Below are 26,028 nucleotides of genomic sequence, written 5' to 3'. Positions count from 1 at the left end.
GACGAAAGCGGACGCTGCGACGTCACCCCAAGTCCGCCTGACCTGTGATTGGATAGCGTAAGTGGGTCCCTACGATCGCTGACTTACACATGGATGTTTGAAGTGAGTTTTATTGTCGTAAAGCCCTTTTATGAGATACAATTACCGATTGGTCCTTCTCTCGCGGTTAAACTTCGTTACTCTGGGGGTTAAAGAAAACATACAGACCAAAGGCGGGGGCTAAACTGCATATTATCCGCCAGTGGAGGAAGAAGAAATAGGAGGCGGCCTTCGGACCGAGAAGGAAGGCTCGTGGTGTTGTTCTCTCTCTTGGTCTCGTGTTCTTCGCTTCTTCTTCGTCTTTTTGGATCTTCGCTTGTCGGAAGACGAGCCCATTGAGGGCCGAAACCGTCGCCGTTGGACCGGCCGTCTCGCCGGGAAACGAGCTCCCCACTCCGGCGGCCATGGAGAGCCGCACGGCAGCGGCAGCGGAGGCCTAAGGGTGAGCTGCAGAGCTCGCCGGAGTGAGCAAGATGAAGGCGGCTGCCAACGGAGCGGCGGTTCCCAACCCCTGCGAAGGTGAGTCCATTTTCCAGCTCGCTTTAGCTGTTTTGTCTGCGGCCGGTGGTGGCATGTGGATGACGCGTGTAGCGGTGACAGGGGACAGGAATACGATAAACCCAGAGCTGTGGCACGCGTGCGCGGGGCCGCTCGTGACGCTGCCGCCGGTGGGGAGCCTCGTCGTGTACTTCCCGCAAGGGCACAGCGAGCAGGTAAAGAGAAGAGAAAGGCAAAGGGGCTCTTGCGAAGCCTGTGATGTGTGCAGGAGCGTGGCCACCGCTCCCTGCTTGCTTCCTAGCGTGACCAAGTCCTACGGATTGGGAAAAGATTTCTGCTTTTGATGCTTGGAAGCTTTAGTGAAGCTTCTTACAGAAATCATTCATCTCTTTATGTGCACTGTTTCCTATTTTTCTCGCCTACAAATTATGTTGACTTGTTTCCTTTCCCGTTTTCTGAACGATACTTTTTGGCATGCCATTCTTCAATCTTTTAATGACTCATTTCATTTAATTCCTTATGAACGGATTTGACAAGCTCTTTAACTTCTTAAGGTCTTGTGGCTTCTAAATGAAGCGAAATGGGTCTTCTTTGTCTTGGTATTTTGGGAGATCTGCAGATACCAGGAACTACAGTTCGGTAGTTGGTTTAATTATTCGGAATTAGTATTTGCTTAAATCAAATCCAGTTTCGAATGGGAATCACTTTGATTGCTTCTTGGTGGTTCATGTTTCCTTGTTCAGTAAAAACCCTATTTTTGATTGATCTTCCATCATTTGTGAATATTTTTCTACATAGTATCCAGACCTCACTGCTCCATTTTATTGTCTTTTGTCGACTCTGTGATTTGTGCTTGGTAAGAGAACAAAACAAGAAAGATGGGTTGATGTTTGCCTTTCTCTTTGTAATTGTTGGCATGATTACGCCTTCTTTTTCTTTAGTGGTGCTCTTTTTTTCTGCATCATATTTGTAGCTTAAAACATAAGCTATGTTCGAGTATGAGGAAGAGAAAAAGTGTTTAGAAAACCATTCATTTCAGACACAACCCAGCTGGATCTGTTTTATCTTATAAATATCCAATTGTGGCTTCTATGTGAAATTAGGAAAGCCAGGCCACCACCATGTCATTCTCAGATCCTACAGTTGGATGAGCCAAGATTGTTTTAGATTCCTAATGACCCCTGTTTCATTGTTGATAGCTAGCCTGCTATACCTAGAAACTGTTTGCAAATAAGATTCAGTGTCTCTGGTCCATATCTTGTGCATTACTTCATATTGGACATGTGTCATCTCTGTAAATCATATATGATAGTGGAGAACCTGCCTTTGAATGTTTGGTGGCCTTCCTGTGACTACTGTATGGTGAAAATGACAATTTATATATGCTGGAAAGCTATTTAACTGTTCTTTGTCCATCTAAAAAAATTATATATATGCCAACTTATTTCAAGGTTTTCCTGTGGCTACTGTATTTCCTCTGTTCCCTAGCTTTTTCATCACTAAACCACTTTCATGATGAATAATGTTGGATCATATGAATAAATTTTAAAAACCACAACTGAACTATTTTGCCATCAGGTTGTAGTTTGTATTTTTGGACTTGCACTTGCATTAACATTTGACTTTCTTTGAATTTTTTTAAAATATTTTGTTAGTTTTAGGTTTTGGTCGTTGTTTAAGACAGTCTGAATCTGATGTCGAATGGATTCAGCAATTAATACATGCACTAGATTAGATTTTCACTTTTGTTCAATAATTTAATTTATGTGTGTAAATGCAGTTGGTTAAGCTAATAAAGTTTTGATAAATAATTGAAGTGTATATTGTTCATATGAAGTAAATAATTGAGGAATATTTTAGGAACTAGATTGAGGAAGTATGGAACTGACAGCTGGCTTGTTTTGACTCGATCAGTGGATGAGCTACTTGGCAACTGTTCATGCATTATGATGCGTGCTATCCTTTTATAAGCCCAAGTTATCAAAACTCTACTATAAGAAAATTATCTATGTTGTTTAAAACATGATACTTAAAAATCAAATTTCTTTAATGAAGTAAATTAAATTGTCTTATTGCCATTGTACTCCATAATGTTGGTAGAAAAGATTTGTTATATGCCTTCGCTTACATGGCTTAGATTCATAATATATATACACATACAATTTCAGGTCGCAGCTTCTTTGCAAAAGGATATTGATGCTCATGTTCCAAATTATCCAAATCTCCCCTCAAAGTTGATATGCCTTCTTCACAATGTCACACTGCATGTATGCCACCATTTCTTGATATTTATTTGTTCACAACAATGCAAGTTATGATTAAATTCGGTGGTGGACATTAATTTCAATTGCTGGTTTTGTAATGCTTTAGGCGGATCTAGAGACAGATGAAGTTTATGCTCAAATGACTCTTCAGCCAGCCAACTCAGTGAGTCTATCATGTCTTGTTTTTTGATGCTTCAACCAAGCTTTCAACTTCTAGCTTAAGATGGATAAAAAGATGTAGGTGGTCAGGTGGCAATTCGATGTGGAGATGCTCAACATCAAAGTCATCTCATGTACTTGGTACTCTATCTATTAACCACTAAATGTTGACCAAAATTAGAAAAACAACAAGAGTGAACTCTAAAGAGAAATATGACTATTAGGTCACCCTGATTTAATTCTTTGCTGCATGAGAGTTTTCTATCTCCTGGTGCTGCTCAAGAGCTCCATTCCGAAAAATTACTTGAGAAATATGGCTTTTAGCTTTAGAATTAAAAAACCATAAAGGTTGCATGGCTAATGTACTTGATATATAACGATACGGACAAATTCTGTTTCGAAGGAAGAAGCAGATACAGTGGCTGCTACCTCGTACTTTGAAACTCATTAGTCATTGCTGTATGCAGTAGATGCATCTCTGAAATCATTTAAACCCTTTCATGGGCTCACTTTTTTTCTTCTTCATACAGTATGACAAGGAGGCATTGCAAGCATCAGAGCTTGCATTAAAACAAACCAGGCCACAGACAGAATTCTTTTGTAAAACACTTACTGCAAGTGATACAAGCACTCATGGAGGTTTCTCTGTACCTCGTCGTGCTGCAGAGAAAAATTTTCCTCCTCTTGTAAGAAAATCTAGTCATGTAATCCTTGCATGTGATTCAACACTTTAAGGCAGTTCTTTGATAATCCATCAATTGCTATAGGACTTTTCAATGCAGCCACCTTCTCAAGAACTGCAGGCGAGAGACTTGCATGATAATTTGTGGACCTTCCGTCACATCTATCGAGGTGAGACACAAAAAAGGGATCATTTTACGGGTCTTTCAAGTCAATGTTCCTGTCCACTTTATTTTTTTACACAAAGTCAAATGAATTTGTGTAATTCTTAGTCTGTAGAACATATATTAGAGGTTATTATTTTGATGCTTAGTCAAAGAAAAATAGTAAAAACGACTAAAATGTGATGACTTGCTGAACATGCTCTGACTGTTGCATTTCTAATTGACTTGGTATTCTTGAAAGGTCACGATCTTTCTGTGCAATCTAGGTCAACCCAAAAGGCACTTGCTCACAACTGGTTGGAGCTTATTTGTGGGTGGAAAGAGGCTCTTTGCTGGTGATTCCGTCTTATTTATTCGGTAAGTCTAACCTGAACTGTATGATGTGCACCAAGGCTATTATTATGTTTTCTTGCATCTAGAATGACAGTCATCCAGACATTATGAGGTAATTTTGGTTTATCTAAGAATGCATGCTCAAGTTGGTTATTATTTTAATAGAAGATTTATGATTGTTTCTTCCATATTCTCCACAACACGATACCAGTTGTCCCTTCTTCCTTGTTCTTAATTTCAGGTAGAATTTAAAGCTGAAAGATCAATATTCTGGACAAATCTCATGTGTTTTTCCTTCATTGTTCTGATGTTCAGGGATAAAAAACAACAGCTTCTTTTAGGCATTAGGCGTGCTAACAGGCAACCTACTAACATATCATCATCGGTTCTTTCAAGTGATAGTATGCATATTGGGATTCTTGCTGCTGCAGCCCATGCTGCCGCCAATCACAGCCCATTCACTGTATTTTACAACCCAAGGTATGTTTTTTCCAATTGCTTATTAGAAAAGCCAAAATTGGGTCATCTACAAATTTGGTGCAATCAGTTGTCTAATTTCATGTGCATCTGTTAATACAGTGATAGACTAACATTGCTCTGCAGGGCTAGTCCTTCAGAGTTTGTTGTTCCTTTTGCAAAGTACCAGAAAGCAGTATATAGCAACCAAATATCACTGGGTATGCGCTTTCGTATGATGTTCGAAACCGAAGAATTAGGAACACGAAGGTATGAAGCTTATATTCATTGATGCGATGTGATGTGTATTGATGCCTATTCTAGTGCAAGGATGTCATGGTGACCAAAAAGTCTGGTAGGAATGGTAGACTCAAACTGGTCTAGTTTAGGTTTCTTTCTCCATTAGACACTGAAACAGCCTAGATGGTAAGAAAATTCACCTTTTATTCTTGACAAAATGCAATTCGATAAATTAAACATTTTGTTGCAACAACGACAATCAAATGGCATCAAATTACACTTTTAAGTTCCACATAAAATAAAATAATTATGAAACTGTAAAGTTGTCTTAATGGACATGATATTCGTGCTGTAACTGCACAAAATAAAATATGTATGCCAAGGAGAGATTGGGATTCGACAAAGTTCAGCATATACTGGTTTCTTGAATATTTTGCATATAGTTGGGGAACACTCAGGTTAACACACAAATTAATTGTCGATGGGCTTCTGGAGGAGACTACTCGATCTTTTAAAGAGATTGTCTTGCCTCTTTCTGCACTTTAAGTGTTGCATATGCAATACACTTGAGAATATACTTGAATGGTCAGTTATTGCCTAAATTGTGGATCCAACTTAAGCACCTATTCAGTTAGGCAACCAGCTTTAGCAACATTATTCTGGTTTTGCATTCCTGTTTATGTAATAAGCTAAACTTCTTATTTCTAAACTGACAACTGCTTTCTTATTCAGCATAATCTTTTGGTATTTATACGACATCCACCACAAATCTATCATATCAGATCAAATAAGCAAACTTGCTCTAAAAATACTGCAGGTACATGGGTACAATCACAGGTATTAGCGATCTAGATCCTGTTAGGTGGAAAAACTCACAATGGTGCAATTTGCAGGTTCGCATTGAACATCAATGATTTTTTGTGCTTTGGGTTTCAAATCCATTTAGTCTTAGGCTTTTGGTCTAACTAATAAATTATATTCGTTATCTTTTTACAATTTATTCCCTACTAATGACATTCTGCATCCTTGACAGGTAGGATGGGATGAGTCTGCAGCAGGTGAGAGGCGCAACAGAGTCTCTATATGGGATATTGAACCTGTAGTAGCTCCTTTCTTCATCTGTCCTCCACCATTTTTTAGAAAGCGACCCATACCACCAGGAGTGCCAGGTATTTGATGCATATTCCGTGAACAGCAATCCTCTAGTAAAAGTGGATTTACATCCTTGCAGAACATTCTTAAGTTCTCTTCCCCAGTAAATTCTAACAAACTGCAGGATATAGCCTTAAGTAAGCATTTTCTACAAACATTGAAGTGCTTACTCCCAATTGTGGGGTTATCTTTTTCACCACTGAGTTCTATTTAGAGTAAAGTTGCTCCTATTTATCGAGGTGAGTTATAGAAACCGTTTCTCTGCTTGCTGAGAATTGGCTGTGTACATCAATCGTCTCCTAACCTCACACTAGCTAGAGCCTTTTGTGTTGGGCTATGCTTTTTCAGCTGTCGGTTGACATCACTGGTCACACATTAAAGTGCTTGGCATTGAAAAAGAGAATGGGTATTTTTGTAGCATAAGAAACAATTTATTGATTTATTAGTGGCTGGAGAAGAACCACTTATTATTGAAGTGGAAATCCAGTCACTAGACAGTAAGCAGGACAGGTGAAAATTGTAGATGAATCTTGATCAATGAACTTGGTAAGTAAGGTATGAAATGGATGATGAGATAGATGCTGAATTGACAGTTGTTATTGCAGATGATGAATCATCAGAAATGGAAATTTTTTTCAAGAGGGCAATGCCTTGGCTTGGAGAGGAGATCTGCATAAAGGATTCTCAAACTCAGAGCACTATAATGCCTGGCCTAAGTTTAGTTCAATGGATGAATTTGCAGCAGAATCCCTCTCTAGCTAACCAAACCCTGCTGGCAGAAACTTTGCAGTCCCTTAATGGAGCAGTTATGCAGAACCTTGGCACAACTGATCTTTGTAGGCAGTATGGTTTGCACCCTCAAACATTGCAGCATAATAACATACAGTTCAACACTAACAGGTTCCCTCCACAAGCCCAAGAAGTTGATGAAATCGTTAAGGTGCCAATTCCACTGAACCAGTTGAGTGTTGCTAGTACACCACCACAACAAATGCCAGATTTAACCGTGCAGACAAAGCATCAATTTGTTAACCAAGCATTACCGAATCAGAGGCACAACAATGTTGTGCAGCCACAAGTACTGGTCCAGACTCAAGTGCAGCCACAGCAGCAGCCAGTGCTTCAGAACAATCAGCTATCACAATCCAGTCTCCCACAAGATCAGCAACATCCTCAGCAACTGCTTCTGCAACAACTAAGGCAGCAGCTTCAGCAGCAGCAACATCAACAGCAACACCACCAGCAACTTCAGCAGCAATATGAGCAACAGCAAAGTAGGACCCCTGTTATGGTCCCCAGCCAAATGAATGAACAGTTATCTGACCAACACATTCAGTTGCAGCTGCTAAAGAAACTCCATCAGCCACAGCAGCAGCAGCAGCAGTCATTTTCACAGTCCAGAATGCAACAGCCTCAACATTCTCAAATTCAGGAATACCAGAAAGCTGCCATAGATGTACCACAGCAATTATCAAACTCCCATGCACAAGTTCAGCAGCCAGCAATCTTGCAACAATGTGCAAAAGCTATTTCACAGGTTGCAAGGCCACAAACCTTTCAGAACCAGCCACAACAAAATCCTCCTCAGCAGCAACTTCTACATGGTGAGTTGCATCGGGCAATTCTTCCTGCCTCACCAGCAACCAATCTGATCCGTGCTAGTGGCAGTTTGCTTGGTGCTGGGAGGGCACAGTCGGGAGTTACAGATGACATCCCATCTTGCTCTACATCACCTTCAGCAAACAATATAGTTATTCTTCCCGATTCGATTTTAAATAGGACCCAACACTGCAATATTTCAACAGAAAAGATGTCTCAGTCAGTTACAATGCTTGGTCCAAACTTCTTCGAAGCTGCTGCAGTGAATCCTGACATCTCCAAGGAAATTACTAAAGATGTACATGACGCGAAGCTTTTGATCCCAATTTCCAAGGTGCAAAATCAGGCTGTTGTTGCCCCTCAGACATACATAAGCAATGCAGTGCAAATGGATTGCTTGGACACAACCTCTTCTGCAACTTCAGTGTGCCTATCTCAGACTGATGGACCTTTGCGTCAAAGCCTACCTCTCTCTTCTTCCAATCAACCGTCAATGCTAAGAGATCCACTTCCAGATATTGATGTCCAGGGCACAGATCCAAGAAATAGTCTCCTATTTGGAGTTAATATTGATGATTCATTGGGAATACCTCTGGCCACTGATAGTTTGCTAATTAATAATGTTGATTCAGGAAAGTATCAGAATCATATCGCAGTAAATGTGGTTGCCAATTATAATACCTCAAAAGATATCCAACAAGAGCTATCATCAACAATGGTTTCACAATCATTCGGAGTTCCAGACATGGCATTCAATTCTATTAATTCAACAACTAATGAGAATGGTTTCTTAAACAAAAATTCCTGGGTACCGACTCCACCACTGCCACTTCAACGCATGCGCACTTACACGAAGGTTTGTGGTTTCAGTTCTGGATGTTATGACATTTTTTTGTTTTAGCATTACCATATGACAAAATAATGCTCCTCTAATCTGAAAATTTGTAAACTTTGGATCAGTTTGTATTTCTTTTACATGACAATTTTACAGATCAATAAAATTACTTTGTCCAAGTGCATAAACTTCTATATTTTAATTGCCAAAATGTAGAGCAAGCAAATTATTATGGCAACAGTAAGTTCTGTGAGTTCAGAGATGTGTCAAATCTCCAGGGTAAATTTTCTAGTGATGAATGTAGATTTGATCCAATTCTCATGGTACCTCTTGAGTGAAACATGATCTGTCATGATACGGTATAAAAATCTTCAATGCTTGACTATATCAAACTGGCTGGGCAAACAGTTATAGAAATAAAATTTGATATTAACTATCTTTTAAGATTTTTGCATCTTGGTCATATCAAAACTCACCATTTCTACTTTTTCTTCTTGTGACATAACTTGTGACTCTATTTGTAGGTATACAAGCGTGGAGCTGTTGGTAGATCGATAGATGTCACACATTATTCAGGCTATGATGAGCTGAAACATGATCTTGCACGAATGTTCAGTATAGAGGGGCAGCTCGAAGATCGGCAAAGAATTGGCTGGAAGCTAGTTTATGTAGATCACGAGAATGATGTTCTCCTTGTGGGGGATGACCCATGGGAGTAAGTTTACATAATTTTATTGTTTTATTATATATTTTTTGGATTAAAGAGTATGCCAACACTCTAGGTTTTCTGAAAATTGAAAAAAATACACAGTGGTAACTAGGGATCTAGAAACTTCTGTTTGGCATTATGGTTTAGGAGACACTTACTGGAAAAATATTCATGTTTTTCCACTTATATGTGAAAGAACATGGGTAATAACATGACCATGTAAGTAAATTATTATCATGTGTTCAAGTGCCCTGTTGTATGTCTTTTGGAAAAAGGTAATGCTTTCTAGAACTTCCGAATATCTGAGGAAAGTACATATCAATTGGGATATAGAATCAATTTTTTAGAAAAGATAAATACCGATACTCTCTGGGATTGTTCGATACTTGTATCTTTATCTACGACTTTATGTAATGATAAAGCAAGGTGTATCACATTTAAAAGAGGCTAGTCCTTTCAGTGACCCAAGTGCTCCAACCATCTAAACTTAAGAAACTGACTTTTAAGTTGGAAGTCTGCTACTTAAGTATTGAAGTGCCTGTGAAAAACCAACAGCAAAGAGTTGTAAAGAGTTATACTATTACTGATGTTATGCAAACTAGTACTTGTGCTATTTTATTTTTTAGCTTTAAACCAATGGTTCTCTGTTGTGATGGGGCATAATTACTTCAAATGCGCAGGGAGTTTGTGAACTGTGTTCGGTGCATCAAGATATTGTCCCCACAAGAAGTCCAACAGATGAGCTTGGATGTCGATCTAGGGAACAACAACCTCCCAAATCAGGCTTGCAACAGTTCAGATGGTGGAAATCCCTTGAGGGGCCATGGAGATCAGAACTCAGGCAACCCTTCGGCTGGATCATATGATCGCTTTGAATGACATTATCGTATGATCATTTCGAATGACAAAATTGGCCATGCAGTGACACTGATGGTTGTTTTTCCCCGACAACAGTTGTTCAAATATTGAAGTCTCAACCTTCGAACTGCACAGCTGATGGTGAAAGCAAGTTACTCGAGTAGCCGCAAAGGATGACAAATCCACCCAATTACTTCCTAAGGGGAATTAGAAATTGTGCTGGTGTGTCATCCAAATCAAGGTAATAGTAGGATCCTATCAGGAGTTGCAGTTTTTGATGTTGGAGATCCATTCTTAGTTAATTTCAACTCCACTCTTCTGTTACCGAAAGCTTCAAGATTTCCTAATATGTATATGTGAATCATCTCAACAGAAAGCTGGGGAGATGAGCTAATTTACTTGGGTATGAACATTAATGTATTGCCTAATGTAATTGTAATATGTTTTGATTTTTGTTCTTGTTCAAAACATAAATCCATAACTTTTATAATCATGATAGATCTTATTAGTGACTCCAAGCTTTAATAGATAAATTAGATTCATGGGCTATTTTCTATTTTTAATAATTCTTATGAATTTTAATCAAATCATCATCAAATTATATTATTAATTTCTTTTGACATGAAATGTTGAAAAATATATAGAGAATCTAGCAAATATATTTTTGTTGATCAATGAAAATATTTGGTTTCACTTATTACATGTTGGATTTAGCATCTCAGTCCCTATATTTTAAAAAATTATATTTATCTTATAATTATGAAAGTGAAATATCTAGATTCATTTACCCTAATGATGTTGGTTTTACTAATGAAAATATAAAAACAAAGGATAAAAAGATAATTTTAACATTCTAAATGGTGGTAGCGAACGATATCGGTGGTGATAGGCGACGGCGCCATTGGGGATCGCAAGTGACTGTTGTGGATAAAAAAAATAATGAAAAGAGGTAAGGGCTGCATCTATGTCGATCTCGACATAATTGTTAAGCGGCCCTTTCGTTGTTTGGTAACTGTGTCAATGTCGATGCAGATATAAAGTAGTTCTCACCTTTCGTCGTTGTTCTCCTTATCCATAATAATCAATTGCGGCCTTCAATGACGTCGTTGTCCACTACCACAGATGTTGTTTATCACCATCAATTGAAACGTTAAAATTATCTTTTATTTTTTTTTTATGTTTATGTTAGTAAAGCCAATGATATTAAGATAAATAAACTTAAATATTTTATTTTTAAATTACATGGATATCAATGTAATTTTTTAAAATATAAGAACTAAAATTGTAGCTAATGGTGATTAATATGTATATGCATCAATCTCATTTGAATAGGTCCGTACACTGTCGTTGAAACCATCGACCCAGTCCAGTCATAACCCTATTAATCCATGAGAGTCGACCGGGTTCGATAGAATAAGGATTGAACCGGACCGAAGGATGAGCGCCACTATATTAGCCATCGCGGATGCCATCGCGTCTCTTCGAAATCCTAAACCTAAATCTCGGGAGCTCTCGCCACCGCCCCTGCCGCGATGCCGCCCAAGTTCGATCCCACCCAAGTGGTCGACGTCTACGTCCGGGTTACCGGCGGCGAGGTCGGCGCCGCCAGCTCCCTTGCCCCGAAGATCGGGCCTTTGGGGCTCTCCCCGAAGAAGGTGGGTGAGGACATCGCCAAGGAGACGGCGAAGGAGTGGAAGGGCCTCCGCGTCACCGTGAAGCTCACGGTGCAGAACCGCCAGGCCAAGGTAAGCGTCGTCCCCTCCGCCGCCGCCCTCGTCATCAAGGCCCTCAAGGAGCCCGAGCGCGACCGCAAGAAGACGAAGAACATCAAGCACAACGGCAACATCTCGCTCGACGACGTCGTCGAGATCGCTCGGGTCATGCGGCCCAGGTCCATGGCCAAGGACCTCGCCGGCACCGTCAAGGAGATCCTCGGCACGTGCGTCTCCGTCGGCTGCACTGTGGATGGGAAGGACCCCAAGGATCTCCAGACGGAGATCAGCGACGGCGACGTCGAGGTGCCGCTCGAATGAGCTCTGCTGCTGCCATGGTTAGGTTGCCTTTGGACTCAAAGCCTTTTTGCTCAAAGATGATTCCTTTAGTTATGTTTCTTGTTCCGAGACTTGCGAGTTTATGATCTGGTAATGTATTGGTGATCTTCAACAATCTGATTTTGATCAAAGATTTAGTTTTCCTTTAATCGTTTTGATTGATGACAAGATTAGGTTGGCAGGTTTTGGATTTGATTGGTTGACGTAGTACTCGTAGGCATTGTTTTCTCGAGTGTCAATAAAGGTTCATTGTTAATTACACAGAGATTGTTAATCATTCATAGAAACAACTTGCTCTGCGCACGCTAAAACTGTGTATATCAACCCTCATCAAACCTCACATTGATGGGATTCTTGGGCACTTGCCCTCTTCTTTCTATCATCAATTATATGCATGGCAGATGCAAAATCATGATGTGAGGGACTGAAGAATTCTTCAGCTTTATTTATGAAATCAGAAGGCCTTTTCCTGAAGGAAAAGTTGATCTGATTCGAAATGCACAAAGCTTGTTTACTTAGGAGTTGGATCTGTTCTGTGCCTTAATTTCTTATGCTTGATAGTGGTTTGATTGGATATATGTTGTTTGTCATGTTTCATCAATGAACTCTTGTTAAGCTCCATGCTGTTGATGTATTTCTTGAGCTGCATGCAGCTGCACTCTAATGGGATGATGAGTCCAGTCTTCTTTTGGGGATCACATGTTTCATAAGATACAACTAATTTGTTCAGAATTTGACATGCCATTTTGCATCTGCTTGAACATATTTATTGTACAAGAAATTTTCATATAGGAAGGGAAAGGGAGAACAAAAGACAAGAAGAAAACCTAGATTTAGTTCCATCCTATAACAAATCATTAGGTCACATGCTTAATGCAAAATACAATATTGTAGTACCCTAGAGTATCAGAAAACCTAGATCTAGTCTTCTTTTGGGGATCAAATGTTTCAAAAGATACTATTAATTTGTTCAGAATTTGACACAATTTCTTTTCATGCATCTGCTTGAACCTTTTGTAGAAGAAATTTTCATACAGGAAGAGAAAGGGAGAACAAAAGATAAGAAGAAAACCTAGATTTAGTTTCATCCTATAACAAATCATTAGGTCACATACTGCATGCAAAACACAATATCATACAACAGTAAAAATCTATGTTTGAACTAATTTATTTAATGAAACCACAAAATTATAGTCAACCCAATGGCCCACTTGCATCATGCCACCCCTCTGGTCTCTGTGGACCCCAAATTTACTGCTTAGTTTAACCACAAGTTGAAGTTCTTAATCACCTTGATCTTTATAAAGAACACCCATAAAATATCTTGAAGAAATCGATTTAGGTGGAGTGAGTCATGCTTGAAAAAAATTTGTCATGAAGAGTCATAGATGTGAGGTTTTGTTCTTATTTCAATAGCAATTGATGCATATACAACTAAAATGCAAGCCTATGGCGGACATTTGAGTATCACTGGTGTTGATTGTTATGAAAAGCATACACTTTGAACTTTGCCACTGGTGCAGCATAAACCCAGAATAAAATGATGATAATAACAAAATAAATGTAAATACCACTGGAAACTATTGTTCTTAATCAACAAGAGCAGATCAGAAAACATTGGACAGCTCACCAAATATTGTGCTAATAAAGGACATCAATAAAGTTGTAACTTGTGCAGTAAAAGAAATTGATTGAATTCAGAATTACTGTTTATAATACTTAAAACTGTAATTTTAAAGAGCAACACAACAATCTTGAATGATTGGGTCAATAAAGTCAATTATGAGGGCATGTGATCTTTCAGGAAGAACAACACAACAATTTTGAATTCCTTTTGTAATCGAATGGAGTTCAAACATGGTGGACTGCATCCTGTTGTCACCATACAGAGCACAAAGATTTCAAGTAAACTACAAATATGTCTGAAGTAGCAAATGTTCTCAATTATATAACTTGATATTGGTTGTCATCAACAAGTAGCAGAAATTAAAACTAACTGATCCAAATGCAGTAATCTTTGCGTGTTTTATTTTGCTGGCTCGCAAATTTCACCACAGCATTTCAACCTAAACAAGAGAGAGGAAGAAGCCCTGTACTTGAATTATTCACCAGATGATGGATGCTATAACAGTGGACAGCACAGAAAGCCACAAGGACAGTGTAGACCCATTTGACCGGCAAGAGTATCACCTAACATACCAAACCTTCAGCCACTGATCGAACAAAGAGACAAAATTCTTAACACAAACGACTGAGGTATCCGACTAAAGTTCGATTTAAACTCAGTGTAGCGACCATCCCATTAGAGATATCAGTGTCTCCGAGTTGAGTCAAAGGAAGAGGCTCGGAAAGGAGCTTTGAGCCGCTGGAATTCCTGGAACTGACCATTGTCGTTTTGCAGATGGAATGGTTGTGTCGTTGTCAATGGTTGTGCTAATGGTTGCTCATCTTGCAACAATCCTGTTGTTGCATCGATCATATTTACTTCAGGATGAGTAGTAAATGCATTCTTTGTATTGACATACTTGGTAGAACTTGTTCCAGGGTTAACTGGATTCCAGGAATTGGTTGACAGAAGAGAGAGAGCACTGTGAAGATCCGGTGGTACATCCAAGTTAGAAGCAAATACAGATGCTTCCAGATCTGCAAAGAATAAGATTGGAACCTGGTTTAGAATCAAGTCCATAAACTCCAATGTCAACTTGAAGATACAAACCCAGTTACAACTAGCTCCGCATAAGGAATGTAAACTAGGTAACCAACTAAAATGATGGTTTTGACATCTAACTTTCACCAGGAAAACAACGCAATGAGATCTATTCAGTTATATCGAAAAGAATGAGGAAAATGCATTAAGTAGCTGCTCTCTGAGTTCTCCCAAGCTAAGGATACGAGAAGAATTACTGACAGAGGCATTACAAGCAAAGGATTTGATGTCCAAAATGATAGCTTTGAGGCCAAAGAGTTGATGTATTATAAGAAGGCAAACTTCTTAGATGAGGCTTCGACCTGTCGACAGAAGCAATATAGGTGTTTTTGTCACTTGAAGATAACTTCGAGGTTACAAAGGAACAACCTTACCAAATAATAAACATGAAATCGTGCTTCGAGCAGCCAAATAATGATAGGTATCATGGTCCATGACAAACGAATGAACAAATACCAAATTCCAACAGTGAGCAGCTGTCAAATGAGTTTTGCAGTGTTCACAAAAAGGTTGCAAGGATTCAAATGTCATTAATAACCTCCAAATTCGCTGAACACCCTGGTGTTCTGCTCCGTGCCAACAACTAGAAAACCATGGAGAGTCAAGTAGGGTGGTTGATTACAAATTCTTAAAATCTTAAGAAGCAACTCCACAAACATGAAGAGTCAATTAGGGAATTATAGATGTTTGATTGGAGAAGTGTCATGTTTAATCAGATGAAATATTTGGGTTGTTGAGTATCAAAACCAAGGAAGAATGAAAGCAATTGTTAAAAAAGGTCAAATGAAAGAAAAAAGTGATTCTTGGAAGAATTAAACATGTAAAAAGTAGCACGACATGAAATATCTTGTATTTTACAAACAATCTAACAAGAAATCACTGATTCTAATCCGATTCTCATAGTTTACTGCCAACAAAAGCAATACAGGATTCAGAGGACTACTGGATCTAGGCAGTATCCAGGTATAACACAGCTTTGCTGATTCAATCATATGTTTGAAGAAGATAAAATGGACATCTCAACCGGTTGCTGTTTAACGCCATGCATTTGGGCTCAGCATAAATTCAGCTTTGCAGATCCATTTGGACATCTCATAGTTAGCTAGGTAGAATGATCATGGAAATATGATCAATGCATCATGCAGCATAAATTTCATCTTGGGCTTACAACATATATGGTATTAGGTCTAGGGTTGAATTGTATTAGTTAAAAACTGATACTTCTGATCTGACGCCATATAATAAATGGAGTTACTTAGATGTAAATCAAGTCAGCTGATCATCCCTCTCCAAAAATCTACCAAAGGATCATATCTATAGTTGAATTTTACGGGGTTTCCTATTGTCAGGTTTCCATCTAAAGAGGTAGTATTTGTGATCTTAGTGAAATAGAATATATTTTGTAAGCAGGCAAAACCTAATATTCCCTTAAAACCAGTCACAAAACCAATATATATTTGCCATGTCTAATCTTCCCTCTTTACTCTCTTAGGTCTTCTTTCATCATCTACCACTTCTATTGTTGAGTAGGAAACAGAACAGAATCAATGGATATATACTCCTATATTAAATTCAAATACATATCAGACAAAACAGATAATGCAATTTTAGAGAGAGAAGCTAAATAAAAGAAGTGAGATCTAAAAATAATTGTAAATTTTGAACAAAAAATTTAAGTAGTTGGTAAAAATATCTTAGAAATTTATTTGATGCAATGTAGACTGGTATTGTGAGTTGAAAAAAGTAAAACACAATCAAGAAAATGATAGTGGTGAATTTGAAAGAAATTAGAAAGGCAAAATTTTGTGTCAAGTACATGATAAAAAAATGATATATAATGCCATTCTTAGATGTAGACATTCATAATTAGCATAAAAATGCAATAGGAAGGTCAAGTTAAATGCACAAATATGAGCTAATTAACATTCTTCATCCGTTGAATTATGAGCCTGAATATTCTGCAAAGTAGATTGACATCATGGTGCATGCTATGTCACAATTCTTTCAGATAGATGTCCATAATGTTTTCACAAAAAAAAAAAAGAATATAGCATTCTTAATTTCTGCTCATCAACAATTCAAAATTGTTTACCCTTTAGGCAAATGTCTTTGTTGAGGCTAAACAAGTCGATTTGAAAGTTGCTATTGAAACTAATTCATTTTTAACCATATTTTTCAACATGCAAATGAAAATATCAAATGATAAATTCAGCAGGTACACAGTTGTCTTACTGAAGAAACATATATGGCATTACTGTTCCCTAATTAAGGACCACAGCAAGTCCTTCACATATCATGTTGCGGTGTGGACAGAAAGACAACAACAATGTTAGTATGTGTATAACTATGCATCAGGGTGAATAAATACAGAAAAATTAACAGAAAGATATATTTTTCTCAAAATACCTTTCAAGTGCTTCGAAGTGCTACTATGATTCAGGACTTCAGTGGTGATGCCCTTTAATGGCAAGAGTGGATCCAAGTCATGATGAAAAGGGGTGATATCATGTGTTTGACAGGTGCTAGAAAATTGCAGCAGCCCATTACTGCCTCCTGCTTTATTGGACTTTGTCCAAGATTCTTTAGATTGAATAAGCTTGAAGCTGCCTAAGTCATCCCATGGGGAACTTACAGTTGCTGGCACATTACACGGAGGAGCTCGACCAAAAACAAGGTTCATTTGATGTCCATCATCTGTAGAGAACCACAATAGTATCAAAAGTATGCACAGGACACCTTCATACAAGTTACAATGAAAATACAATAATCAAGAGATCTGCAGATGCAACTTAATCTACTTGCGGAAGCAGCCAGCATATACAATTTAGGAAAACAAATGGAACATCATAACTTAACAAATGTCAAATGTTGTCCCACTTGCTTGTGTGAAATGTCTAAATTATTTTCATTATTATAAGCCAAAAGAATGTTCTAAAATCTGTCCATCAAATATCCATTATTCTTTTCAGGAAATGAAAAAGAGCTGCTTGAGGCCACCATATTCTGAGGTACAAAGATTAATTGAAGTTGTTTATTTCAGGGGCTAAAAGTCAAGTGATACCATGATCTGATGAAGAGATCCTCGGAGAACTAAAAGAGATTGTCATTGGTTGTGGCTTTCTGCGACGTACATTATGATCAGATAAACGCCTGCGGCAACTTCGCTTGTTCTGATCAAACTCAGACAAACCATGAAACCTGGAAGATGGCCAAAACATTACGTCCACTGTGAGACTTTGACAACCAAAATCATAAAAGAACATTTTGCTAGAGAAAATAAGGTAGCCATATATCTCCAGAACATCATAGATGTTACAAAACAACACAATATCCCAGAATCACTCCTGTGGAATATGCTACTATTGAGCCCTAATGTGATACCCAAATCCACAGTTACCAATGTTTTCCACAATTCATTAGTTAAGAACAAAAATTCAGTGTCATTTTTTACCTTGTAAGTGCCATCTAAGGATGTTCCCTGAAAAAAATAGCCATCTAAGACTGAGCAACTATTACAGGCAGCACAACTATATAGGGCACCAAAGTGCTTCTATCTAAATGTAACAGGGGCTATTAATAGGATGGGTATTAGAGGAAAAAAAATCAAAAGAAAACTCGGCTGCAAAGAAGCAAGCTTCATGATATCTTAATTTGACTTTCACAAGCAACTAAAAAAAGTTTCACCTGCTGCACTGTTGACAAAAACGGCGCTCCTGACCAGCTACGATCACCTTGGGAGACTTTGAGTGGTTTACACAGACTCTATGTTTTCGGTGATAATCTTTAGCTGTTGTAAGGTCAATGTTACACCCTTCAACCTGGCAATAAAAATTTTGAAAGGTCTGCTGAGACACCCTAGATTTCTTGACTAACGCAATGGACGAGGTTATAGAATCTGAGGAAGACAAGTTCTCAATGTTATTTCCTGCACCACCATCTTCAAAAGAAGTCCGCCCAAGCTTCAAACCAGTGAGTGGTTCCCTAGAGTAGCCTGCAGTCACTGATGCAGGTGATGTTCCAGATCCCTCAACCCTTGCAAAGATATTCTTGTTCAGATTATATGGGGCTCGTTCAGTTGAATCAAAGTTGAACTGTGACTTTCTCTTTCCTGTCTCGGACAAGGAATCAATGGATGCTGAGATGGAGCTCTTGGATGAACGATTGCCCAATTCTAGAACCGAGGAGGCACCACCACTAGATGAACATACAGATCCATTGCAAATACGTGCACCACCTCCAATCTTAGAGTCGGGTACTTGTGCAGGTTTAGATAATTCACTTTCTTTTCCACTGAATAACTCCAGAGTTTCCCAATCCCACTGGAAAGGAGTTTTTGGAATCCAGTCCATCAAAGAAGCACTTGCAATAGATTGAAATAATTATTCTGATCAAGAAATAACAAATAAATACAAAGTTCACTATCTGGTGCTGGATCAGATGAAGATAATTCAATAAAAAAAAGTCCACACAGCTTGGGCAATCACCAAAAAATCCAGAAAATGGTCTGACTTCTTCCATCATTGATGACCAAAGCTTTTTAAAGCAAAGTGAAAATAGGTATGTGCTTATCTGATCAGGAAACCAGTAAGAATGAACAAAAAAAAAAAAAAGTTTTTACCTCTAGAAGTTATGCCAGGATGTGGTTGATCTCCATACGCATTAATGGCAAGAAGTAATACCTACACTTGTTTATCTCATAAGATACTGAATCCCAATGCTCGCAAATTCCCTTTGCCGACATGATGACTCAGAAGCATCTGGACATTCCTTTCGCTTTCTTTTCTTACAGCTGAAACAAGAATGACAACACATCACAATTTCCCCAATGTATTGGTTTATTTTGCCGTGGATCTGATCAAAGTCGGTAACACCATGTGGCTGATGAGGAAATTAGCACAGATACTCTAATGCTCCCCAAAAGGCAACCAACACTAACTTGCCCTATTGTCATCACTAACTAAGATTAAGCTCTCTGATCAACTTAATCCCCCGTGCTCCAGTACTTCTCTCAAGAGTTGTCATGTTCCTTTTTCTATCAAAGAAGACTTCTTACTGTTCAAACACAAACCATTCTTCAGATTAAAGGAAAACAAGCAACAAAAAGGTCAACTTGAGAAAGCAATATCTGACTTACTACTCTTGGATGGTCGAGGGTGGAAGGCGTCGAACTTGAGAAGGTGCCGCTGCTATTTCCTTTCACACAGGGCCTTTCAACTTCTCCATCAGTTGCAGCACTGGTACATCTGGAAACAAACCAAAAACGAGATATTAAGGGAGAGGTGTGCTGCAGGAAAAGATAAAGAAACTAAACGTGATATGTGAAGACAGAGATGGGTACGTGCACATAGAAACACTACAGCTTGGTTCTTGTTTATTTTTGCCCTTTTTTGACCGCAGTCCCACCAAATCAGTGCCTTCTGCCCGTGACAGCAACCAAACACAGACGTTTCTGCCACGGAAAAATTGCCGAAAAGAATCCGGACGACAAAATACATGAATACAAGATAGTTTTCTTGTTAGAGTTTCTTGTTCTTATGTTTTTACAGACTTCGCATCAAATCTAAATCACACACGCCGACACACAAAACCCTGCTCTCAAAAGGATACATCAGATAAGAAAGAAGAGAACTTTGGCCTTTGACCAAGACGCCATCGTTCCACGCAAGCTTCCGCAACGGAGAGCAACACAGAAGTAGAAATCGAAATCAAGTTATCAACTCAAAAGAAAGAACAGACCGATGAGAAACTCAAAAAAGGCGGAATTTTTAACCCTAACTATTGATTCCGTAGACTGGCTAATGATTCCGCTCCTTTCTGACTGAAATCCAAGCTTTCGGTGGTGGTGCATTGAAGAGATAGCGGAAACAACCACCACAAACTCACCTTTACAAACAAACCAGGGAGCGATCACGTGCGGCCGTCTGCCGCTCCAGATCTCTCCTTCACCTTCTCCACGGCGATTCCTACGATCGATTGGAGTCGTGCAGAGGAGCGGCGGCCGATGCAGCGTGGAGTACGGCACCCCCCCGCCCCCCCCCCCGCTTCTTCCGCTTCCTCAGTGAGTGGCGAGATCAAAAAGAGAGAGAGAGAGACGATTTGAGGAGAGATCAAAGAGATGTGGCAAGCTGGGAATATATAGCAGAGATGAGGGTAGAATGGGAAACCAAACGAACGATAAAGGTTCTAAGATTATTACAGCTTTAACCAATCATTACCATACGCTGAGTTGGGATACGGTCACCCCCACCGTGAGCTTTTGGAGACTCTCCGCATTGCGAGTTACATAGCTTCCTATTGGTGTTCAAGAAGAAGAAGAAAAGTAATTTTTGAAGGGAAAATATCAGAAATAAAAAATATTGGAGGGGCAGTTATCACTAATTAATTCAGATAAAATATGTCATTATAAATCCAATTGACAAAATGCAACACTAAATATTTTTTTTTTTTTGCATCTAAGATATTAGTCCAGTGGTAGTGTGTCAAATTTACTCCATATCTACTTGTAAAAATTTTGACTATTAATATAAAACTTTTAAGATTAAATCTTATTTTTATCATATATTATTTATAAAAAATCTTTGAAAAAATAGTATTCATAGAAAAACGTGTTTCATTCTATTTGCCTGATCTAATTCCTTTGAGAAAGAATATGAACATGATATGGTGAGTGTTTGATTCTTTGTTATACAGCTTTTGGTGTAAGTCAACAGTTGCTGCTTGGTCAAACATTTGATTCAAACTTTATCTGTGATGAGATCACTTGGTGCTGCCTTGTACCGCACTGACCCTTTGTGATTGATCATCGATTCATATCATTCATCGGTTGAAGGTTGTCAGATTTATGAGAAGTCGGATGTCCTGATAGAAGAATCCCTCGAGACGAGTCCCTCTCGTAACAATGTACTCGATGTGATCACTTCGATTCTCATGTTCAAAAATAATTCAAGATGTTTATTTTCAATCTTTATAAACTAATTTTAACATAGAGTAATTATGTCGAATACTAGTGTTATGGGATTTTATCGTTGATATCTTAGTAACTAATTTTAACATCAGGACACATGAATGTTCGAGGTGGTGACTAATTACAGGAGCATTCAACCTCATTACAAGGTCTCTTTAGGAGCATTTCCCACCTTACATCGATTCCCAATAGGGTGGGTTGATCTTCGAGTCCTATATCTAATAAGATAGAGGCTCTAGTGGATATCTCATATTTGAACATCTACTCGTCTCGTATTGAATATCTAATAAGATAGAGGCTCTAGTGGATATCTCGTATTTGAACCTCTACTCGTCGCAACACTTACCATATGTGTGTGACCCTTCAGACCCAATATTGAGCTAGTCGTGAGTCATACCTGTCAAAACTCCTTTTGGCTTAATGAATTATTATCTTCATAATAATTCACTTGACTCATCGATTGTGGACGTATTAGACCACTACGCTGTAGTCCTCAAACGATATAAGGGAATTCAATCCTTTGAACCTATCTATCCTTAGTTACCATGTAACTATAGTCTCTCATCCTTCTAATATCTTAGAGATCGTATACCGGGCATGGTGCTATCAAGCTTATATGGTTTCTCCTCGAGTCTCACTATAATCGGATTCTCTTGGAATTCTTTTTATCTCTCAATCCGAATGATCTTAACCAAGGATTTGTTTAAGTAAGAATACATGAGATATTTCTCATGATACCGAGAGTGGATGATTATTTATCGATACTCAATAGCCCTTGTAAGGTTAGTTGTCACTCTCGATGACCGATTGTACTAGATTTGAAACTTTTAAACCTATAAGACTGGTATCAAAGGAGTACCCATACATGATATCTTTGGTGTCTCATGTCTAATGACCGGATACACCACTAGGATGATAGAATCATTATCTGACAATGAGGAATCATTAATCATCCAACATCCCATAAGTGGATCAATCAGTTTACTCATTCTACAATGAGAACTTATATTGTAGTACTAGTGTCCCCACATGAGCAGCTATGAGACCAATTGTCTCCATCATATGGATGAGTATGTAACACACTAATCTGTCCGGTTATCTCGATATTTCTCTCGAGTAACCTATGACCAAGATTATTTAGAGTTTGTGTTTCAAGGTGAATTAGTCTTATTATCGTGATCTCATCACGATCTGATTCTCATTGCACAAATCCATGAATATCACAATATATTTATGATTCAAGTAATATAAAATGAGAAAATACTATAATAATAATAAGCAAAAATGCTGTGTCATGTTATACGTGCCATCACTCACGTGATTAGCTTGTAAAGCACATATAACTAGCATTTTCGACCCTACTCTTGGGTTTTTCTACTTATCTTATGATATCCTTAAGGTATGACTCCGTCTTCCCCTCCACCCAATGATAGTATAATACCTCCAATGGTATGAGATATCATATTATCAAATAGCATCGAACTTATGGTGCTACATGATATTATTGATCGATGAATGCCAACATGCTAATATTACTTTGACCTGTATTCTCTTTATCGCTTTTTTTATTATGCACTAGGAGAATTGACTACTACTTAGCCACTCAAGGGGGTTTTAAGGTTAGTGGTGCCCTTACCAACAATAAAGGTTAGAAGGAGTGCTTCTTTCTCATGAGTTCAAGTTAAGACTAGAGATTCAACCTTGCTTGGTTGACACATTAAATTGATAACACCCATCCATTCCTTTTAGACGAGAAGATGGATCAAGTGCTTCGATTGAGTGTATATTCTCTTCCTTTGAGGTAGCCTGAAAGATGGATGAGGACTAGCTAATCGATGCGGGTCTCAGCTCAGCTCCTCGGAGTATGACTTGAACCTTCAATCACTTAAATTGACCTTTCTTTTTAATCTTCAACCTTATGATTTGGATCTTTTATAGACATAAATCTGCACTCACTGAAGAGGAAGATGCCTGGCTCCTTATCAAGCATGATGAAGCCACGTTCAACCCTAGTAGTAACTTATGAGTCATTGGTAGAGGTGTTGGAATCACCTCAGTCTCATTGTCATGGTAGCGCCGACTAATCAAGGAAAAAACATAAAATCATGAAGAGGGTAAATAGAAGTCGCAGCAAGCATCAATAGCAACATATGAAAGATGTTGGTCTTATTCACCATGCCTCGATGGAGGCATCTGATAAGTTACAAGATGAGTCTACTGATGTTGTTGTAATTTGGCTGGTAATGTTTGTTCTTCTTGAAGAAACAATAAGTTTATATTATCTTGCAGCAAACATATTTTCTTGTGGTGGAAGTCATGACCTTCAACCTTATTCTCATGATGAGATCTATGAGATCAGTACCATATTTTTACCTCTTGTAGGGAGTCCCCCCCCCTCTCTCTCTCTCTATATAGGATGCTATGTGTGAGACAAAGTGCTGGTCCAATCCTTAGTTAGTAAGAGTCTTGTGCACGGAATCGTATCATGATTGTTATATATGAATTCATGCTCGAAAGTGTCAAAAAAAAAAGAAGATAAAATTAAAAAAAATTAATGCTCTCAAGTGTTGAAAAGTAGATGGTATTAGTTTCTCCTACCTAATGACATCTCTTGCAATGAATATTTGCCTTACACATCTATTCTCATTCATTGGCAAACAAATATTTATAGAGATAATAGCATACCTATATCCTATTGTGTTAGGAACTTAGACATTAGTTGGTGCCATTACTATAACATTGATTCTGATTCTAGAAGAGAAAGAAGTGCTGATAGAGTGGATCCCAATGCAAATTGTGGTTGTAGCTTCACCAATGGAGAGCTGACATGACAATTAATTAGGTCAGTTTGATCAATGTGACATCCACTTCAAGCTAAGTTCATCTATAATCAAATAAACAAAGTTGCCTTTGAGAGTAATGGTGTGATGAGAGATGAAGAGACCTAAGAGAAATAACTAAACACAATAAGAAGGTGTTTAGGAAGCTCTACATTTGTTTATGCAGTTTGTGGCTCACATAGATGGATTGAGTTTTGCTTCACTAGACATGAAATCTCTCTCTGATGAGATAAAAAATGCTGATGATGTTGCAAATCTTACTCAGCACCAATTAGAACTACATTGTTGCTGATGAGCATCCAAGGTCTATATAATGCCTGCATAAAAGAGATCTCTTTTCCCAAAAAATAAATTGAATTTAATATATAATTTTCATTGAGAAAGTAATTCCACAGTGGTCCAAAAGTGAAGCTAAGTTTGGAAACAGGCTAATTGTGGAATCTAACTTTGCATAGGACTCTTAGGAAAGTCAAAAGCACATTTATATTGTTGAGAACCTAAGAATGGACTCTCATCTTTTTCAAACATTCTCAATTCACACAAAAAATATGTGATGAATTCACGGTCTAATTTGACTCCAACACATCTTGTTCTAATGTTTGAGGTGAATTAGAGATCTCCAAATTTTGAATGAACTTATTAATTATATACAAAATGAACCTTTGGGAGGTACCTTAATTACCAATTGTATTACTTTTATTGATAGAAGTATAGTTGAAATTAAGCATAAACTTAAGCTGTGGAGATAAACCCTAGAAATTATTTTTTTAGAGTTAATAGGATTAAGACTAAATATAACTTAAGAGATATTTTGCATATTTCAGGCATATTATTTGATAAAAAAAAATAACTTGATGAAGATGTTATTTTTAAAATAAATAATGTATGTAGCTATAGTCGAAAAGACTGAAATGATTATATATGATTATTGTACTCCTTAAATATTATAAAGTTAATTATTTAAATGTATGCAAGTGATAAAGAAATAACATGAGAATATAAAGTGAATGCATAAAGTTACCCTAAAATAAAAGATAAAGAAATATTTTTATTTATGAATAATTAAAATTATCTTTACAAATGATAACATAAAAAGTCACTCAAGATAACGAGTGAACGGTGAAAGTAAGATTCTGAGTATAGGACCCGACGATGATATATCAAAGTCTTTAACCAATATTTTTTTTTGGTGTTTTGATTGATAGATAATACTAATATCAAAATAAATAGCTTAACATTAGTATAATAGAAAGTTTTTATTTATTAATTACTTCATCAAATAATATTAAAATTAAAATTTTAACACTAGCTTGAAAATTGATGATTGGAGGAAATAAAATCAATTTATTAAGATTGCCAAATATTATTTAAATAAAAAAATTATTTAAAAATATTAGTTAATTTATTTAGTTTTTTTTTTTTTAGAGTTGTCTAAAAATACAAAAATAATAATCAACTTTGATAGGGTATATTTGGTTT

The 26,028-nt window shown here is 37.7% G+C and overlaps 3 protein-coding genes across 11 annotated transcripts; 2 read left to right on the top strand and 1 right to left on the bottom strand.

The window, feature by feature from the left end:
- Nucleotides 1–274: 274 nt before the first annotated feature.
- On the top strand, nucleotides 275–10,499 carry LOC135645973 (auxin response factor 19-like). 2 transcript variants are annotated; one of them, XM_065164970.1, is made up of 14 exons: nucleotides 275–558; nucleotides 640–752; nucleotides 2,706–2,804; nucleotides 2,908–2,964; nucleotides 3,491–3,646; nucleotides 3,743–3,812; nucleotides 4,072–4,162; nucleotides 4,454–4,618; nucleotides 4,742–4,864; nucleotides 5,652–5,727; nucleotides 5,868–6,003; nucleotides 6,592–8,441; nucleotides 8,945–9,135; nucleotides 9,810–10,499. In XM_065164970.1, exons 1-14 carry the CDS (start codon nucleotides 513–515, stop codon nucleotides 10,006–10,008), a joined length of 3,372 nt encoding a protein of 1,123 aa, XP_065021042.1. In that variant the 5' UTR covers nucleotides 275–512; the 3' UTR covers nucleotides 10,009–10,499. The 2 variants fall into 2 exon arrangements, with proteins under 2 accessions (XP_065021042.1, XP_065021041.1); XM_065164969.1 differs by having other exon boundaries at nucleotides 3,728–3,812.
- Nucleotides 10,500–11,463: 964 nt separating this feature from the next.
- Nucleotides 11,464–12,187, top strand: LOC135646072 (large ribosomal subunit protein uL11-like). The gene has a single exon (XM_065165200.1). It carries the CDS (start codon nucleotides 11,520–11,522, stop codon nucleotides 12,018–12,020), a length of 501 nt encoding a protein of 166 aa, XP_065021272.1. The 5' UTR covers nucleotides 11,464–11,519; the 3' UTR covers nucleotides 12,021–12,187.
- A 1,750-nt stretch (nucleotides 12,188–13,937) lies between these two features.
- LOC135585206 (squamosa promoter-binding-like protein 12) lies at nucleotides 13,938–20,837 on the bottom strand. 8 transcript variants are annotated; one of them, XM_065165322.1, is made up of 7 exons: nucleotides 20,629–20,837; nucleotides 19,876–19,988; nucleotides 19,364–19,797; nucleotides 18,430–19,129; nucleotides 17,807–17,943; nucleotides 17,152–17,439; nucleotides 13,938–14,681 (listed from the first exon to the last, which is right to left on the bottom strand). In XM_065165322.1, exons 4-7 carry the CDS (start codon nucleotides 19,092–19,094, stop codon nucleotides 14,350–14,352), a joined length of 1,422 nt encoding a protein of 473 aa, XP_065021394.1. In that variant the 5' UTR covers nucleotides 19,095–19,129; nucleotides 19,364–19,797; nucleotides 19,876–19,988; nucleotides 20,629–20,837; the 3' UTR covers nucleotides 13,938–14,349. The 8 variants fall into 8 exon arrangements, with proteins under 8 accessions (XP_065021394.1, XP_065021390.1, XP_065021391.1 ...); XM_065165318.1 differs by having other exon boundaries at nucleotides 19,880–19,988; XM_065165319.1 differs by having other exon boundaries at nucleotides 18,430–19,104; nucleotides 19,880–19,988.
- Between the last annotated feature and the right edge of the window lie 5,191 nt (nucleotides 20,838–26,028).

This window comes from Musa acuminata, chromosome BXJ3-8, assembly GCF_036884655.1.
Source record: "Musa acuminata AAA Group cultivar baxijiao chromosome BXJ3-8, Cavendish_Baxijiao_AAA, whole genome shotgun sequence".
NCBI lineage: Eukaryota > Viridiplantae > Streptophyta > Magnoliopsida > Zingiberales > Musaceae > Musa > Musa acuminata.
This window is presented reverse-complemented; position numbering and strand designations above follow the sequence as displayed.

Excerpts from the sequence above, each read along its gene's own strand:
- LOC135645973 (XM_065164969.1), top strand. The coding sequence starts at position 513 with ATGAAGGCGGCTGCCAACGGAGCGGCGGTTCCCAACCCCTGCGAAG. Across the intron at positions 4,619-4,741 it reads ACTGTATTTTACAACCCAAG|GGCTAGTCCTTCAGAGTTTG; the intron begins GTATGTTTTTTC and ends ATTGCTCTGCAG. Across the intron at positions 9,136-9,809 it reads GTGGGGGATGACCCATGGGA|GGAGTTTGTGAACTGTGTTC; the intron begins GTAAGTTTACAT and ends TCAAATGCGCAG.
- LOC135646072 (XM_065165200.1), top strand. The coding sequence starts at position 11,520 with ATGCCGCCCAAGTTCGATCCCACCCAAGTGGTCGACGTCTACGTCCGG.
- LOC135585206 (XM_065165322.1), bottom strand. The coding sequence starts at position 19,094 with ATGGACTGGATTCCAAAAACTCCTTTCCAGTGGGATTGGGAAACTCTG. Across the intron at positions 17,440-17,806 it reads GATCTCTTCATCAGATCATG|ATGATGGACATCAAATGAAC; the intron begins GTATCACTTGAC and ends GGTTCTCTACAG. Across the intron at positions 14,682-17,151 it reads CACTTCGAAGCACTTGAAAG|ATCTGGAAGCATCTGTATTT; the intron begins GTATTTTGAGAA and ends TATTCTTTGCAG.